A 20,139-nucleotide genomic window follows, 5' to 3' on the forward strand; every position below is an offset into this window, starting at 1 on the left:
ATGTAATTTGTCTAATTATGCTTAAACATGTATCTGATAAGATAGTAGGATGTCTGAATAATAAATATATCATTTAGAAACAGTCTCAAGTAAATTCTTGCTATATACATAATTACATATACATTACCAAAATAATTTGATTTTTCGACGAACGAACATTCTTTTACTTTTACTCTTAGAAAATACTATTATAAAGTTTTGTTATGGGGAAACGACTGTAAAATACATAGATCTATTTTACGACGAACGGACATTTTTATTTTACTTCTTACAAAACACTAGTGTAACTGTTATGGGAAACGATTGTTATATACATAACCAAATTATTTGTTTCACGTCGATCGGACATTTATTCATTTTACTGCATAACTTATGGGAAAACGACTGATAATGAAATTTAGACGCTATCAATATGATTTCATATTTTTGCTCCCACAGTAAATAATACGGGAACGGACTGTCAATATTACTTCATATTTTTGCTCCCATAGCAAATTAGGTGGGAATGGTATTGAACACAGGTCCTTCAGACCGCTTAACTTACTCTGTTGGGCAATGACACTTTTCTCACAAATAAAAACTTCACACCACGGGTTTAGGAGAAGTAGGGCCGGCCTTTTATACACTGTATTTAATATAACCACTTCTAAACAGTGGGTGTATAGAAAACCTTGATAATACAACAATACCCCTATCATTTCAGGGCTTAAACCTTCAAAGAGGTTTCGTCCGCAAATGTTTGTACACTAATCTAGCCCTATTCTGGCTTCTAAACTTGCGCAGACGGTGTCGCGTAATACTGTTTATCATTGCTGATAAGAGATAAAAGAGAAAGTTAAAATATTTATAACTAAGCTTTTTTGTTTGTAATAAACCTACATTACTCTACTTGTCCAATTTTGAACATTTTAAGTCTTTCACACACAAAAACGTTACTTTTTCGCCGAAAAGATTTTTTTTTCTTAAGACAAAAAATTCATGCTTTTTCGATTGATACAAATTGTCAAACACATTTCTAAATGTATCCAAACATCGTGAAATGTTGAATGATGTTGAAATTTTGAATGATGAGAAAATTTTGAATGATGTGTTTAAAACGTAATTTCAGTTGTAACTTAAATTGAACAAAAAGAGGGTAAACTTAAAAACACGTGTCTTATTAAGAGATTTCTAATATAATAATATTTTGAAATGACGTCTCTTTTATTTACTGTGATATATTTTTAAAAAATCCCCGATTCATGACGGTGCATTAAACAGATTGTGTGCAATAACATTTTCGAGCTTAAAAGTTTATGTCAAAGCAGTTAAAGCTATGTATACATTGAGACAGAAAATTAACAAATTAAAATTAAATATCTGTGATGATGCGGATATAATATCCTTTTAAGTTAATGACGTTTTCACCCGTATTATTTGACTTTAAAATATGCACATTAAGAACTATATAATCTAATCGAGATGATGTTTTTTATAAGAGAGAAAATAATAAATTATAAAAAAAACGCTTTATAAGTAACGTTATAGGATTATCTTAATACAACTAGTAACAAACATTTTAGTTATTTAATTTTAGTAGTCAAATAACCTGAAAGACATGGTTTTTGCCTCGTTAAAAAATATTTCAGGATTTTTACAAACTGAATTCCACACAAAATGAGAAACAAATATTTTTTTAAATCATATGAAATAAAAAATATTTTACGGTAGACCTTCTGTTGTATATTTTAGTCGTGACGAGTCACATAATTCATGTTTGGCGTCGATTTTTGACTGCGTTTATTTGCGCATCTCGAGTAATAACAAATTGTAAATCATTGACTGTTTTGTAACTTAGATTGTAATAAAGGAGATTATTTGCACAAATGAATGTTACAAATGATTTACGTTTCTTGCATGTTCACTATAAATTGCCTATATTACAGCGATGTAGTTAGCGAACTGGCGGCGAACGTTTGGAGAACACACGTTTTTTAGTGAGCACTGCACAATAAAAGCGAGCTGACGTAATAAAATTGCAATAATGTATAAACATTATACTCTTATACACGGCTTAATAATTACCCATGTATATAAGAAGTAACTTTCATATACATATTTTCGCATGTTTTGATTTTCTTTGTGCAGGTCAGAAGTGTCCGTATAATTTTTTTTATAGCAAAATGATTGCCAAAGAAAGAAACTTCTAATACAATGTAAGTATATTACTTAGAACCATTTACATTCTTTTAAACGAGCTGATTTTGTGTATACTTACATTTTTTTGACTGATGATGGTATTTGTGATGGAACACTTTTAAGCTTCTTAAACGAACAATCCATCCGACTACGGGTGCACGTGCATTCCACAGGGCACGCGACACCATTGGTCACGTTAATAAAACACACAATAATAAATCCAAAGTAAATCCAAGATGGTTTGGGGGCCAGAGTGCCCATTGTGAACTGATTTTTTTTAAATTATAAAAGAAATAATAATCACGAAATTATTCCTTCTGAATTCACATTTGTTCTTTTTTTTTCTTTTGTTACCTTTCAACAATAATTTTCTCCAAAAAACAAAATTTGTAATAATTTTTTTTAATATACTCTCTATTATTTTCACATATTTTTTCTATCCGAAAAAAAATCACATTTTTAATAGACACTATATTTATTTAAATCCATTCTTTGTTTAATTAAACAATTAAAAGTATTAACGAAATAGGTTTTCAAAATCAAAGGGTTAAAACTTCTTATAATATTCAGAAATACAACTTCATTCAAACAAACGGCTTCAGTGTGTATCTTTAATCCGTCCTCAAAAAGTATCTTTTTTTAAAGCACAGTTGTAAAATCCCCATATACTACGCTAGGTCTGTCCGATACACTGGTTTACGTTCAACTAACAAATCAAATTCGCCGCGTTAGGAACAGTCTACCTATAGAAGGAGGGGTGTAACACAGTATAGTCGCGGACGAGTTCTCTCCCTTGAAATTTAAGATTTTTAACGGAAAGACCAGTCACAGATTCAATCCCCGATACAACTAATGACAATACCATTGATGAGACATATAAAACCAACTTGGAAAGTTGAAAAAAGACCAGTTAATTTGGAGTATTTAAGCAGCAGTAAAGAGCCCCCCCCCCCACCAAAAAAATAATAATAATAAATAAATGATAATAATAAAAATAATTTAAAATAAAATATTAAATAAATAAATCATTTAAAAAAAAAACAAAGAAAAAACTTGAAATAAGGATAGTTTGCAATTCGTATTTATCGACATAAAATATGAGACCGGATTAAATTAATTTCATTTTAGAACAAAAACGTAAATTACTTAGAAACAGGAAAACGAACCAGCAAAAATTATTAAAATAAAAATATGGTGTTAATAACTGAATTAAGATTTTTTTCCCCATCTTCCTGCGTCGACATAGAGATTTATCTCTTATCAATTTATTTTTTATAGGCAAATTGGTATTAAATATTGGATAACAATTTTGTCTTCTTTAATTAAGTAGAAGATTAAATAATGTCACAGAGCTAAATTTAAAACAGTGAAATGTCTTGTAAATGAGACAAACTAAAATAAAATAGACAAGATTAGATAAGATGTCTTAGATACATGAATGAATGAATGAATGAATGAATGAATGAATGAATGAATGAATGAATTGAAATAAATAAATAAATAAATAAATAAATAAATAAATAAATAAATAAATAAATAAATAAAATTGAAATAAATTAAATTGAAAGTAAATGAAATAAAATAAAATATAAAATAAAATAAAATAAAATAAAATAAAATAAAATAAAATAAAATAAAATAAAATAAAATAAAATAAAATAAATAAAAATAAATTAAAATAAAATAAAATAAAATAAAATAAATAATTCACGGATTTATGTGACATTGTATAAATCCGTGAAAGAAATAAATAAATATTTGTGATTATTTTGTCAAATGGATTTTCAGCATTTATACGATGTGGTGTTTCAATAGAATACTCTTATTAATTTAGCTTCGTTCCAAAATATTTATATACAATGAATATCGTACCCCATATTATAGCATCTTTTACATAGAAATCTATACTAAATACATATCATACTCCATCTGGCCTCGTGTTAATTTTTGAGAGTTCAAAAATCAATATTAATCTTTTTTGTACTTAAAGAAACAAAGTTCTGTCAAAATGTCCAAAGAATGGTGTTGTGAAATAAGAAGCCATTATACATTGTTTAGAACAGTGGACTCGAACACAGCCGCAAACCTTTATCAGACCGGCAAGCGCATCGTCTAGGTTACATTAATAGGCGTAACTCTAGTTCTTTTTTTAAATAAAGCATACAAGTATTGTCTCCCTTTATCAGCAATCTTAATAAATATTCAAATTATGATCAGATACAGATTATATCATTAGAATATTATTATTTGTTATTAAGTAAATTGTACTATTGTTTGGTAATATTGCTGAGCACTGGCATAGGTTTGAATATTTAAAGAATATAGTACATGTAATTCTTTTTTTTCATATGTAATTAAATGTTTGTATTACTTCCCTTTAATTCTGAACGATTTATGTGTGGCAGTTTTTTTATTCTATTTTATGCACAATACTTTTGAGTAAAACAAACTTGACCGTGGGATTTAAGTTCACGACGATAACGGAAACACTAAATTTTATCCACTTTCACCATCATAGTTTTGCCAACCGGTCAAGAAAACCCAGACCGTCTGTCAGACTCACATTTTCGGCTCGGATACATACAATTTAAACAGTGCATAATTCAGACGCTTGTTTCGGTATCTTCTTGTTTTGGTAGCTCAACTGAGTCTGATTCAGAAATGAATTAAACTTGCGTATACTGTAGGTTCAATCGACTCCAACGAGAACAGTTTTACGTACGTCTGGACTGAAGGTAGCACAGACCGTCTAACGGACTGTTGTTTTCAGCCAAATTACACGAACTTATGAGCGTTATAAAGAATCCCTGTATCGTCTTGTTTTCTTCACAGAGTCAGTTATCCGAGCCGGAGCCATGAATGAATTATACATGCGTGTACTGCGGTTTTCTGTGACCATTAAACGGAGTTATTAGAAAAAAATATGCGAGAATGTACGAGTCGTAATACCGCAAATACATGCCATATATCTTACATTTTCAGACTGTTAACGTGTACTCGATGTAAGGACTAGCCTCCTCTCTAAGCACGTGCATGGCACTTTGGTGCGAGTCCTATCTTTGTGAGATAGTAAAGAAATCAAGGAGGGTTATCTTTCGAGAGTGCAAGGCTGCGAACATTGTCAGCAGTGAGTGTGTTCATGTCATACGGGACCAGACTGCTACCACTAGTTGTCTCGTTGGAAAGGGACGAGCGTTTAGTTTAAGTCGGTAAATAGCAGTTTTGTGTGGCCTTCAAACAAATTTCATAGTGAAGAAAACAAGAAGAGTTAATTTTCGAGATCTACCGCCGTAACAGAGCAAGTACAGGGTCCTTCCTCTTGATCACTTATTACATACTATATTTGAAAAATTATGCCCTTTTCAGACTTCTGAATTTCAATTGAACGATCTAACTATTATCAGACAAAATGCAAGTTTAGCTTCTCTCCGACCATACACATAAAAATACAATGTGTAATTCCAGTTTTTCACTGAAAAGATATGTTCACAAGATTTCTCCGTTGTCAGGAGAAAATACGCATCGCACAAGGGTCTAACCAGGGACCCCTGGATGCTCGCCCTATTGAGCTTAACAAGACACATTTAAACACATACACAAGTATTTGTGGTTAGAAAATCCCAGAGTACCACCACACAAACACCCACGCACACCCAAATACACACGCACGCAACACACAAACACAAAACAACATTTTAAAATCATTTCAAAGACATTTATTTGAGTTTTTCAAACATTGTCAAATCGATATCACACCAATTATGATAATAAATAGTGCATACATGTGATAAACAACAATATTCAATAAAAATGAGCCGCATCACAACAAAACCAACATAGTGCGTTTGCGACCTGCATGGATCCAGACCAGCCTGCGCATCTGCGCAGTCTGATCAGGATCCATGCTGTTCGCTTACCAACTCTATTACAAGAAGAGAAACTGAAAGCGAACAGCATGGATCCTGATCAGACTGCGCGGCTGCGCAGGCTGGTCTGGATCCATGCTGGTCGCAAACACACTATGTTGGTTTTGTCGTGACGCGGCTCATTTAATGAACTTTCACAAAATTTAAAAACATTACACCATATCCACATGATATATAAGAACACATTAACAACCTTTGATGCTTTTTTTAATACTCTTAAATACATGTGTAATGTATACATATATTACTTTTAACAGTATAATTAACAGAGTTATTCTAATTAACTTATTTTCATCATAAAAAAATCAGTAAGTATTGAACAAAAACTATAAAATATAGATCAAAAAGATTGACATATAAAACAAATAGGCAACTATTTGTTGAATAGTATTTCAAGCAATTTAACATTATATAGCTTGGGACTTTATGCATGAAATTATATATATATATATTGAAATCTTTATATTGACTGACAGCAGGAGAAAACAATCCTGAACGCCTCTACCCAACAAAATTTTGCATGGGTTGTGAAAGGGAAACATAAATATTTTTCATTTTTTGCCTCAACTATTCATATTAATATTCAACATTTCAAGAGTAAATAACTTTTCAACATAAGCATGTCATTTTTTAAATGACGTTAAGGATTCTTTTCTCATACCGGAGGTCAATTATATTATCTTTAGAAAATCAGAGAAGTCAATTTCAAGGTGTTAAGAAATATAATATAGCTATAACAGGACTTCCATTATCTGTACAGCCTAGAAAAATCCAGAGTTCAGAATATGGTACTCTTTTCACGACCTTTTTGTTATTGACTTTACCTCCACATATTTTGACTACATTAACACTTGGGCAAGTTTTGAAATAATATGTATTTCCAGAATTGTCATTTCCACGGACAGTCCACTTTCATATGTAATGCAGGTTTTCAGATTTACGACGCTGACGCCTTGGTGAATACAACAGCTCTCTATATTCTTTGAATAGTAGAGCTAAAAATTAAATTAAACATAAAACAGAATATCATAAGATATACATGTGCTCTCCTATCTAAATGAGTTTACAGTAACTAATACTCTAAACAAGCATGAAAACAAACATGTATACAACACGTAACTACATGTATATCAAAATGAAATAAATTTTCAAAAAAATATTATAATAACTGATCCTTATATTTGTTAAGAGACAATAAACAGCTCATCAACAAAATTTTAGATAAAAAAGTTTGAAGATAACACGTTGATTAAACATATTTCTTTTTTTTTCTGTTTTACGAATTTTAAAACAAGTTGCCACGCGCAGTGCAGCATTGGACAATTGATTTGTATCAATTAACTGTTCAATTCTTTTCTAACAAATTGCATTCACAACATTTCAACTACTAGTATATAGATAATTTCGTTCCATAAATATTTCAAGAAATTGACTGGTCAATATATGTTCACAATCTGATGAATGGTAAAATGTGTAAACATAAAATCATTGAATATGAAATATAATCATAGATTCTATACATCAATACAATTTTATAATTCATACAACTTTCTAAAAATTTACGTAAAGCAAAAGCACTGACTACATGGGAGATTATTTCTCTCTTTCCAATGAGGGAGGAATAATCATTCTAGGCAAGTAAAAGCTTTCTATCTGACTAGAGCTTTAAATAAGCAGACACGTTTTTTGATTGACCCTGTTTGAAGATATCAATATATTTTTTTTTTAATTTGGAGGATTTTAAGTAACACCAAAATCATGGAAATGGAAAAACCTCTAAGACTTTTTTCAGTTGAATTTTACGCCACATCAACACAGTATAAGTTATATGGCAACTTTCTAACTTTCCTGGTGGAGGAAGACCTCAGGTGCCCTTTCATGCAGTATTTCAGGCACTAATGGGCACCTACATCCACAGTTCAGCGAAATCAGTACCCATAGGTTTCGACAATAGTAAATGACATCAATGTTCCAAAATTTAAGATAATTATTATCATCATTACCCAAGCAATTTTTCATCTAAGTAATTTATTCTGCTCTTTTAGTTACTTGCTAGTTCAGGATAGCACTTAACTGCAGGAGCACCAAATGTGATCAGCCCTAGCAAAATTCACAAGAGTCAAATTTAAATCCCAGATCAATATATCATTAATTTTGTGTATTATATGATTATCTCCTTATATATTTAGTGATGAAATAAGAATATGGAATGTCACATTGACTCACACTTGTATGTAATATAATTAGTTTACACAAATTTATTTAAGTTCGATTGTGTTGGAAGCTTTAAGCTTATTGAAACACTCTCAAATCCATTCCTGGAACCAAACAGTACTAAGCAATGACTTAAAAGTTTCTTGCTCAAGGAAACAACAGCTTGCCCCTGACTGGGTTTGAACCCAGGCGGTCAGCAATCCTTAGATTACTAGTCTGGTGCATTGACCATCCGGCCACACCATCATTATTTGTAATAGCATTCTAAGCCATGTAAATTCAAGCAGTCCCAAAATGTAAACAGGTTTAAAATAAAGAGACATTCAAACAAAATATGAGCCGTGTCATGACAAAACCAACGTAATGCGTTTGCGACCAGCATGGATCCAGACCAGCATGCCCATCCGCGCAGTCTGATCAGGATCCATGCTGTTCGCTGTCAGTTTCTCTACCTGTAATAGGGTTTGATGCGAAGGCTGGTCTGGATCCATGCTGGTCGCAAACCCACTATGTTGGTTTTGTCGTAATGCGGACTCATATAAAGAGCTGTCAGTTTTACAAGTGCTCAACTATTTTCTGTGCTGGATTGTAAAACAAAACAAAAGCCTGCATAATGTAAGTTAACAAAAATGGAAATACAGAAAACAGTTCTTAGAGTTGGATATTGATCAAAGAATTTCATAACTTCACAAGGGCCAGTATTGTTTCATTCAAAATCCATGCCAGAGTTATGGGTCTTGGATGGTGACCTTCAACTATAACGCAAAGTTTCAAGTGAACACCTATAGAGGTTTTGAAAACTGCAAAATTTAAACCATGAATTTTAATAAAGGGCCATAACTCTGTCAAAATTCATGCTAGAGTTAAGGGCCTTGTGATGATCTTGAATAAGAGTGTGAAGTTACACGCTAAATACTTTCAGTGGTTGATGAGATATGATGTTGTACAAGAATTTGCATGTAAAACTTGAACCAAGGTGTAATGCCGACACTGTCACCAATGCCTTGGTAAGTAGCATAGCTCCATTATTGTTGTGAATAGTTGAGTTAAAAACTGCTTGTTTTTGTCATATTATAATATTTTTGGACCCATTTAATTAAACAATAGTCCATTAACAAAGTGATAAAATAAACACATTTAATAGAAACAGATTTCTAAAAAGAGGGAAACTGAATCAAATCTCTAACCCTTTCTGGCGAGATATTCATACTTTAATAAATAGGGTACCACAAGCTAATATCAGTGAAATTTTATTTGTTCATAAATTTGGATTTCATTTGTTAGCATACACTTTTATGTACAAGTAATTGTCAAAGCAAAAGTATAGACATCTTATATGTGATTTATAAGTTGAGATACCATTAATAGCTGATGCATGCCTCCAGATGAGCCCAAATATTTAAAGAAAATCAAATTTGAGAAAAATATAGATTTTAAAAAAAAGTAAAAAGATTTAAAATTCAAATAAATAATTTAAATGTTATAGGCGATGAAAGATTGATTTTGCAGTATTTATCACCATATTTCTACTGCATGACTAACACAGTAAGAACTATGTTTGCATATTTTGACCTCTTTGTGTTATAATTTATATATATTTGCTTAGTGTAAATTACTTTCTTTGTTCACTTCAAAATATTTTATTTTTAAAGGCATTTTCAAAATATTCACGAAAATTCACATTAATCTAGAGGCATGTTGCTTTGAATATGATAAAAAAGAAAAGCATCATGGCTTTAACACCTATACTTCAATGCCTCACAACATGGCATTTTATGAAAAAGAGAACAACAAAAAAGAAACAATAATCAACAACAAAAAAGTTCTACACATGGCCGTTTTATATAAAAATAAATAACACAAATATAAAAGAACGGAAGCCTGTACAAAATTAAAGCAATAGACAAATTAGTATTAAAATTTCACTTTGCATGTAAACATAAAAGAGAATAACTTATTTGTAAGTTTTACTTCCTTCAAATGCAAGAAACAGGTTTTTTTGGTTTTTTTTAGTAAATTAACTTAAGTAGATTATACAGCACAGAAAAAAAGGCAAACAATTTAAACAATTTCAAAATAAAATCCTTATTAAGTAACAACGTAATAAAAATAGTTATGGTAAATGTCAATACATTTTTTCAGGCATGTAACATGGGTAATATTTGTGCTAATAGCTGTCCTGACTCCATTTATATCAATGACATGTATATGACATTACACAGAGTCTAATTTTAATGTAAATTCAACATAAAGCATGTAAAAGACTGGCCTTAAAAAAGCAAACAAATTGGTCCCGCTTCAAATCATAACACTAATATAACAAAACATTCTAAAATTAATATAGTTTGAAAAAGAAACAATTTCGCAGCCGAGAAAAACTGTTTGCTATCCCAGAAAAAACAACAGATGACTGACAGATGCCCCCCATGTTCTGTACATCTACTTACAGACAGCGTGACCTGACATTGGGACTGATGGACAAATGCATATCTATATGTGCCTACCCAATTCAGGATTCATCTTTACAACTTAATTTATCTAACTGCATTTTCTTACACAACACCCATCAGCTGAATACGACACACCGGTTACACAGCTTTTTCTTTTGTTTTCTTATTTGATATAGATTTTCCATTCAAGTGATATATAATTCATGTTTTTTAATCAATAACTCTCACAACAATAACTGCAGTGCACAAATTTTTTGGACAACCCTCATACATGCGGGGCATTAAAAGGTATCCTTTACTGTGTTGCATTATTCTTGCCTAATATAATTTTCCATTTCAAGTCATTGTGCACCTGCAAAATGCTCCAAATCTGACTGTCCTTTTTTTTTTTGCAAACATCCGGTCGACTTAAAGATAAAATATGTTTTTATTCTAAGAAATCGTTGACTGTGGGTCAAAGGAATCTAAGAATATCAAACAATAATGTAGCGCATCAAAAATTGACTTTAGTACCTGATTTAATTTTAAAAATATTTTGGAGTATTTTGCAGGTGTGTGATGACGTAGTATCCTAACATTAATTTAATTTGTAACATTTCCTAATTGTAACTTACATAAATTAAAAACTAAACATTTAGCAGTATAACTTATAAAACTGGGTATAAACGAGTTACTATGACAGAATGATCACCAATATGTGGTCCAAAAAATTGTTATTAAAACACAGTACAATTCAGAAGCCAAAAATATAACTAAATTTTGTTAAGATAAACTAAATAAAATTGTCAGCGCAACAAAAATAATTACATATTATTGACTAGATGAGCTGGTATCGTCAAATCAAATTTAAAACTACTACAGGTCAAAGGTGATGATATTATTTTACAATAATGTATAAAATTAAAAGTAAAATGAACAGAATTCCTACTACATCATATACAATAGCATATTCATCATCTCAGTTAAAAGATTTTATCATCCCTGTTTCCATGATATCTAACCTAAAGAAATCTAACTTAACACCTTAAAGGCCTTTTGTATGCCTTCTCAATGCATTTTCATTTACATATGTAAAAGAAATAATTTCTTAAGACAAATTGAAAGTCATTTGAGTTTAACTTGAAATCACCCTAATTACATGACCCTGGGGTCAAAACTGGCTCCTCCCTTAGTCCTATATTGAGGTCACTTTGTTTACATAATTTTACTTTTTTGGCAATCACATCTAATGCTGGTCTTCAATTAACTTATTTGAATGTAAGACTTTTTTGGGTTTTTTTGTTGTTGTTTGTTGTTGTTTTTTGGATAACTCCTTCTTGACGTTATCTTGATGAAGGGTTGACTTTGGATCTGGGTTTTCCCTGCATCAATAGCTGAAGTCGTCGATTTTCCTGAGATAACCTGGCAATTTCTTGCCCCAAGGTGTCCAGACTCTCCTGTTGATATATACAAAACAACAAAATGTATCACAGCGATAAAATGAAATACCAGTTTCTACAATACAACAGACAATGTTTATTACAAATGTATATTGAAACTTTTTTAATTTGCTCATGCTTTAAAGGCCCATTATGCCTCAGAATTTTTTTTTAATTTTCATTTCTCAATTAACCTGACCCATCTTTTTAATGGGTTGCTTTTTGGCAGTAAATACTGTTGTAGTGAATAAGTATTTTGTATGGACATTTTTTTTTACATTTTGCTATTTTATGACAAATTGTTTCAAATTATTGCTACTTTTTTCAGGTAACAAGCATCTAATACTATCTGAAACCATTATTTAAACATTTTCAAATTCATGTTTGCCCTTTCTGAAGAAGTAAAAATGTATTTGTTTCTGAGGCATATTGTGCCTTTAAAAGGAAACAAAAATAATGGTAACATTGATATAAATGCTCTTTGGTGTCTATTTCATATACATGTAACTGAAAACATGACCTATGGAAAAGAAGGAAAAGCTATTTTTAGCATCTTAACTTTGACATTGCCATTCATTTAATCTGAAACAATACCAAATAATGATCCCACCCATAACAAGAGAATGTGAAATTAATGCAGGAATTCTGTAAAAAGTAATTCCAATTCGTGCAAATCGGAAAATGCACAAGGGACCATATATTTTACTGTCAATCAAACTGAAAGAAATGAATTAATGCATAAAGCTATTCAAACATTATACTTTTCCTGGAAAGTCTTTGCTTTTCAAGACCATTCATGAGAATGATGACCTACTTTTATTCATTTCATCATGATGAAGAACTCCATTTTAGCAAAAAGGAAAACAACAAGTCATAAATAAGAGCTGTTCGAGTGCTCAACTTTTCTCAGTGTTTGATTGTGAAACAAGAGTCTGGAAAACTTTTTCCATGTTGAAAAGGGACCATAATTCTGTCAAAATCTATGTTAAAAGTTATGAGAAACAGACAGTGACCTCCTATTATACTCTCAAATAAGTGTGTAAAGTTTCAAAACAATTTCCTTTAGTGGTTTTGGAGATACAGTAAAAACTCTGAAAACCGGACCCTCTGAAAACCGGAATCCTCTGAAAACCGGACCATTTTAAAAGTCCCGTAAATTCTCCTTATATGTTCATTGAAAAAAAATCCTCTGAATACCGGAACCTCTGAATTCCGAAAACCGGACGATTTTCTATGGTTTCTAATGCTAAACATGCATAAAAAATCCTCTGAAAACCGGACAGCAATTTTAAGTGTCAACTTTCTGTGTATTTTAATGTAGATTAAAACATAATCTCAACTGGTGACATGTTCAATTACCAATTAATGATCAACTTCTTTTTATCTATGCAGGTGTGAAAACACTTGTCAGTGTGTGTTAATTTCTTATTGGCAATTAAATTGAAGCTCTTCCATCATAATTGTGTCTTTCCCTGTATAGGCATGGTTTTTCAAAATGTTGTAAATTTGTTGTGTGATTTTTTTTTAATATAAAATGTCTAGCAGAATTGAGAAACTTTTGTTAAATGATTCCTGTTTTGCTTAAAATTTTGACCTTGAAGTTATCCTTGTTTGGATATTAATTAGACTCTATATATGCAAAATATTAATACTAAATTCCATTAATTACATATTTCAAAAGCCAATTAAAAAGATATCTTTCAGACAATATGTTGTTTTAATTTCTGATTTTCTGAACTATATACATTGAACATGGATTTGCATAATAAAATTACTTAAGACATTTATTGCAAAAAGAAATTAAAATATGACTAAGAAAAAAGTGTTGAAAAGTAAATACAAAATGATTGAACAAAGTCATTGTTCAAACACATCATAATAATCAATAATGTATAAAACCTCTGAAAACCGGAATCCTCTAAAAACCGGACTTTTGGTCAAGTCCGGACAGGGTCCGGTTTTCAGAGTTTTTACTGTACCAACTTCTAAAGCATAATCTTAAGTGTTATGCCAATATCTGGCCGAGAAATTCTTTGGATAAAATTCTGAAATAATTTTCCTTTCACTGATCTCCGTCTATTTCATATTTTCAATGCATAAAAAATCTGCCAACTAACCTTGAGTGTCATATTTTTCAGAATAAAATTTTTCTTCAGATAAAATTCTGAAATAATTTTCCTTTCACATATCTTCGTCTTTTTTAATTTTCAATTCAGAAAATATCTGCCTACTAACCTTGAGTGTCATATTTTTCAGAAGTGTATCTTCAAGAACTGCCTGCAGCTTTCTGCTCATCTCCAGTGAAAGGTCAAGGGTCATTGTCCCGTCTGTTGAGTGTGAACCGTACACGGAGCCCATAATGCTATGCTTCCTTGAAAACTCAGCCTGAAAATATAAAAATACTAGTATATTCCTATGCTGTAAAAAAAAAGAAACAGACTGGGTTATTTATAATGCCGATAACATGACATTGTTTTTTACCTTTGCTATACATGTATTAATTTATTTTGTATATGCTTGTCATAATAGATCTATGTAAAATGGGAATGATGAAAATAAATGTTAAGTAATGACTGAAAATTTTAATGTGTAACAAATGATGTATGAAAAACTATGTGAAGATCTATGTTTAAGTATTAGCATTAAAACAAAACAATCCATAATTATTATTTAAATTTTGTCACGATAAAAACCGTTACCACCATGCTGTCTTGTACAGTAAAAAGCATGCTACAAACACCTTCAAAGACTACAGATATTTTTTGTAAAGACTCATCATCGGATTGTCCCACAGACAAACCATTAACATTGATCATTTTTGATTACATGTTACATATTAATCCACCATGAGTTTCTGACGATAGGGAAGTTTATAAGACAAAATTGTTTGTTTTGTTTTTTGGGTTTTACGTCACATCGACACAGTATAGGTCATATCGCGACGTTCCAGCTTTACTGGTGGAGGAAGACCTCAGGTGCCCTTCCGTGCATTATTTCAGGCACGACCGGGCACCTGAGTAGAACCACTGATGTTCCGTAAGCTAGCTGGATAGCTTCCTCACATGAAAGAATCCAAAGTCTCAGTAGGGATTCGAACTCACAGCGGTGAGGGGCAAGTGGTTTGAAGTCAAACCACTTGCCCAAAAGTAGCATTCAATTCTCATCTTAATTTTAAGTTTATAATGAAATTACCATTTTGTATAAAATAAAAAAAATCACATGAATTCAGATTATCATTTCTTCAGGCCATTTCTTAATATACGATATAACCTAAAATTCGGCATATACAAGTACATGTACACTGCTTAAATATTTCCAGAACTAATAGGACTGAACCAGCAATGGGGTTTTACCACCACAATTCAAAACTAGCAGCAAAATCAAACTAGCAATAATTTTGTATAGCAAAAAAGTGAAATAAGCAGGAAATCTAAAATTAGCAGCAAGATCAAGACTTCAGCCTGCCAAAAACTATTGGTGAATTTCCAAAACAGGGGGCTAAATAAAAGAACAAGTTTAAACAGCAGTGTCCTAATTGGCATCAATATCAAAACTACCAACTATATTTAACACAGGTTATTGTAGAAATTGTTAGCAAGCCAGTGAAATCAAAATTAAAGACCATTTATTGACAAGAATATCCTACCAACTGACTAAAAGGTGAGGGTTAACTCAGAGCTAAGTGTGAATTTAAGCTAGCAGCAAATGAAGAACAGCTAGCAACTACAAGTAGAAAATAATATCAGAAGCAGCAAGTTTTATACTTATTGAAACTATGACATGGGTATAAAACCACTAAGTCCTTAATGAAATGCAACACAGTAAAGGATACATTTTTTTAAGATTTGAAGTTAAAATACTTATATAGTATCTGCTGTGGTCAATTTAAAACTTCAATTTACCAGGGTCCAATATTATTCAAAGCTGCTTAACCCATTACTTCATATACACGCCTTTTAACGCCTTTTTCACCCCCCCCCCCTTTTTGTTGTCTCAAATGATGAAAAAATGCCTTATTTAGGCCCCCAACACATGTTTTTGTTTGAGAAATGTTGTTAAAAAAAGTGACCTCTTTTTCGGCGCGGCCCCCCAACCAAAAGATACATCAGGGGGTTGCCAGAAGGGGGATGTGCCCCCTTCTGTTTGGGGGGTTTGAAGGGGGGCGGAGTCCCCCTCATCGCCAAGAAAAATTTTGGACTTGTGAGAGGCTGTAAACGACCCCAGATTGATCATAAGGTAACGTGTAACCAACGCTGAAAAGCATTTGACTCTATCTCAATCCATTGAGAAAGTGCAGCACTTTGAAATCAATTTTGATGGAAAAAATCAATGCAAAATAGTGATTTTTGGCAATTTTGAGATGTCCCCTCGTTGCCATGGTAACAGAAAATTTAAGCCTGAGCATGTTGTTGCAAGTGCAATGGTCCAGTCAACATTTGTGCCAAGTTTGATTAGTGTTGAAGCAGTTTTTATAGTATTATAGCAATTTGAACTTGTAACGGGAGACTTTTCAATGAAAACAGCCATTTTTCACAAAATGCTCATGAAGTAATGGGTTAATTGTGTAAATTGAGCATGCCCACATAAGTACCAATGTCACTTAATTTACAATATAAAAATTAAGATATACCCTTATCCATTCTCTCATGCAAGTAAAATGAACAAATGAAATCATGTGTAAGCAAAACTGCACAAGAGATAGAAAATCGTTTTACAAAAAATATTGCTGACACATGTAGGATGTAATAAATTTGTTTTTACTGAAGAAGTCCAGGAAATGATATTATCAGGAACCTTTGTTTGCCTACAGTACAGAGCACATTTGCCTGCTCAATTTTGATATTGAAATCCCTGAAAATATAAAATAAACCTTTCCAAAATCAAAGCCAGATATTTAGTGCAATTTAAAAGAAAAGTCTTCCTGATGGCCAGTAACATAGCCAAAAAGTAGAGCTTATGAAAGGCCCATGTTTTTCATGAATCACCCCAATATCTTCCATGAAAACTTGGCAAAAACTTCTTACAACCAACTGTAAGGAGTTCCATTATGATTCTAAATAAAATACTGTGAATTAAGTTAATTTCCTTGGCTGGAAATTTCATGGTTTTCTTCATGGTTTTTCACAAAGGAAATTTTCATGGGTTCTTAAATTTGTGAATTTTATATTTGAGCAAAAAAGAAATATACATATGTGATGTTATGCAAAATAATATTACAGCAGGCAGTATTAAATGTTTGTGGATTTTAAATTTTTGTCCATTGACTTATCACCAAAGTAGACTAAAAATTAAATTTTGTTGTAAATTAAATTCATGGACTTATCAATTAAAACCATGAAATTCAGTGCCCCATGAAAAATAATGATTTTGCAGTAAGAAGCTTCAACATATAAACAGGAAAACAGTTGGAAAATGTACAGTGACTATATAATTATATAAACAATATAAAACATATAGGGGATATATAGAGATGAGTGTGAGGTTACTATACCTGTGCAAGATGTCCTAATGAAGGCTGCAGTATATAAAGTTACATTGAAGCGGAAAAATAACACACTGATTCCACTGTTAATCAGGGTTTTACTCGATATCATACCCTTAAAATTTCATTTTGAAAATACTAGATATTAAAGGGACTCCACTGAGGTTTTTAACATGACAGGGCTGGAAATAATTTTTCAAGATTAATGTTTCATTTGATAAAGGTATAGACCAATTATTTGTGTGCAAACTTTCAGATCATTCGCTCACTCTGTTTTTCCGGAATAATTATTTCAATTGTGGAAAATGACCAAAAATTGGAAAGCATTGCAAATGCTTTTCACTCAAATCAGACCAAGAATAGCATAAAAATACAATTTTCAATTTATTTATGAGTATATTTCTTAATCATCCTTTGCATATTTGTCTGTTTTAGTGCGCAAGCTGATTTATGTTAGAAATTAAGTATTTACATAATTGATAAATAGTAAGCTCAGGAAATTTTGGAAGTCATCTGTAACATATGTTTTACAGTGTATTTTTCACCACCTTTTTTTTGAGGAATGAGCCTGCCTAGTTTAATTTTTTTTCCCTGTGAAATCTGGCTTAAGATAGGGAAAATGTCTGCATAAATGCAAGATTGTCAATTTCAATAAATTATTGTTAACAATTTAGACAATGGGAGTGGGTCCATTTACTGGACTTGTTTGAAGGAAAACTACTATGTATTTTTTTATTTCATAAGCAGCTTTCACATCTACAGAAAATATTTAAATACTTCATTAGAGTCAAAATTAAATACTGCTGGATTTCATTTAAAATTCAAAGCCCGTCTTATAAGAGATTTGTCATACAGGTGAATAAATATAAAGATATTTACACAAACTTTCCTAATAATGATATAAATTTGATGTTACCTTTAACATTAAAATAAAAATCTATTTGGTAAAATCATGATACAAAGTTATGAGGCTTTATAAAAACAACTTTAGTCTTACTATTTAATGATTCTTCAAGAAATAGTATTTACATGCATACATAAAAATATCTCTTAGTATTACTCCTTATTTTTGTTTTAACGATGTTTATGAAATAATAAACCCTGTTTAACAGTGGACCATGCAAAAGTGAACACTGGAAAATGTTAATTATGTGAATCAAAGAAAATAAAAATCAATTTCAGAGCAAGCTTTTTTATACAAAGTCTCGACTACACAGAAATAACACCGAAAATAATCCTATGTAGTTAACCTTAACACAAAAACTACCCTAAGTATTGAACCTCTAAGTACATCTTAACTTGCTTATCCTTTGCTACCAATATAGAGTCAAGCTAGCTTGCACAACCATGCAGCCTGACCAGATTCTATAGTATACTATTTGTGCATTTTCAAATACAGTAAAGGGTATAAAGCTATATCTAATAAAATATTTTCATAAAATTTAACTTAAAAACAGAAAAATGAATTTGTTTCTAAAATGATATGGTCAATTCTCATAAGACTTGTAACATAGAATGTTTCGGTTATTAACACACATGAAAAATGTGCGTAAATAGAATAAAATACAAACAAAATATTAAGCTGCTATTTCAGGTATGTTTTTTACTACATATTCAGTAATGATTTAATGAAGAATTATCCGCTCAAAGTAAATATACCAACATACATGTTTTTCTTTATAAATGGATTTTGGAATATTCAAATGTTAAATATTATCAACTGCAGGCAGCAGAGATATAGCTTTATGATACTGCACATTTGTAACATCGATTTTCATTTGATAATCGTGACGTTTATATAGTTTTATATACACGGCTGCAGTAGATTTATGAAGAAATCTCGATTTATTCCTCTAAAAATGATACTTGCTGTATTATAAATTCATTATAAATATTTCTGAGAGGTTATATGGCTGTATATAAATGGTTGTTTGTATTATAACCCTCATCTAGCAGCTTGGCTTATATTTACAAAGAACAGTTTATATAGGGCCATATAACCTGTCAAAAATCTTTATAACTACCGGTAATATTATACACTTCACCAGACTGTTCTTAATTCAAAGCAGGGCAAATTCATAACACAAATTCAACAGATTACGAGTTGCATTGCTAGCAATGCAATGACTTGTCAAGTGTATCAGTATCAAGCCAGGCAAGCATGTACAAACAGTTTGACCAGGCTCTATACTTTTGGCTGCTTAGTTTTTTTAGTCTGACATTGACATCCCTTGAACTCATAATGGACCATTCTGAATTAAAGATATGGTCAAATCTATTACATTTATCAGGTAAAATTGGTCCGAATAATTATTATCGATACATCGATAAGTCATGGTTATTGCTCTCACAATACAGTATCCTGAAACAATAAATGGAGATACATTTTTTTATTGTCCAATTGAACTGCTTGAACAGTACTATAGTATCAGAGACTTGTAGATTGATACTTTTCCATTTATTCAGGACAT

At 31.3% G+C, this 20,139-nt stretch overlaps 2 protein-coding genes across 5 annotated transcripts in view; both read right to left on the reverse strand.

The window, feature by feature from the left end:
* Nucleotides 1-2,887, reverse strand: part of LOC132740822 (protein slit-like) — a 97,889-nt gene extending 95,002 nt beyond the window's left edge. For all 3 annotated transcript variants that reach the window (XM_060728830.1, XM_060728831.1, XM_060728829.1), the window contains exon 1: nucleotides 2,258-2,887. In XM_060728830.1, coding sequence (XP_060584813.1) covers nucleotides 2,258-2,439 — 182 coding nt within the window. In that variant the 5' untranslated portion in view covers nucleotides 2,440-2,887. The remainder of the gene's footprint in view (nucleotides 1-2,257) is intronic.
* Nucleotides 2,888-10,181: 7,294 nt separating this feature from the next.
* Nucleotides 10,182-20,139, reverse strand: part of LOC132740823 (coiled-coil domain-containing protein 186-like) — a 33,606-nt gene continuing 23,648 nt past the window's right edge. Inside the window, exons 18-20 of one of the 2 annotated variants that reach the window (XM_060728832.1) lie at nucleotides 17,678-17,701; nucleotides 14,422-14,571; nucleotides 10,182-12,204 (exon numbers count right to left, since the gene is read on the reverse strand). In XM_060728832.1, the coding sequence (XP_060584815.1) occupies nucleotides 12,091-12,204; nucleotides 14,422-14,571; nucleotides 17,678-17,701 (288 nt within the window). In that variant the 3' untranslated portion in view covers nucleotides 10,182-12,090. The remainder of the gene's footprint in view (nucleotides 12,205-14,421; nucleotides 14,572-17,677; nucleotides 17,702-20,139) is intronic. The other variant, XM_060728833.1, reaches the window with a different exon arrangement.

This window comes from Ruditapes philippinarum, unplaced genomic scaffold (assembly GCF_026571515.1).
Source record: "Ruditapes philippinarum isolate M1 unplaced genomic scaffold, ASM2657151v2 ctg230_1_1_1_1, whole genome shotgun sequence".
NCBI lineage: Eukaryota > Metazoa > Mollusca > Bivalvia > Venerida > Veneridae > Ruditapes > Ruditapes philippinarum.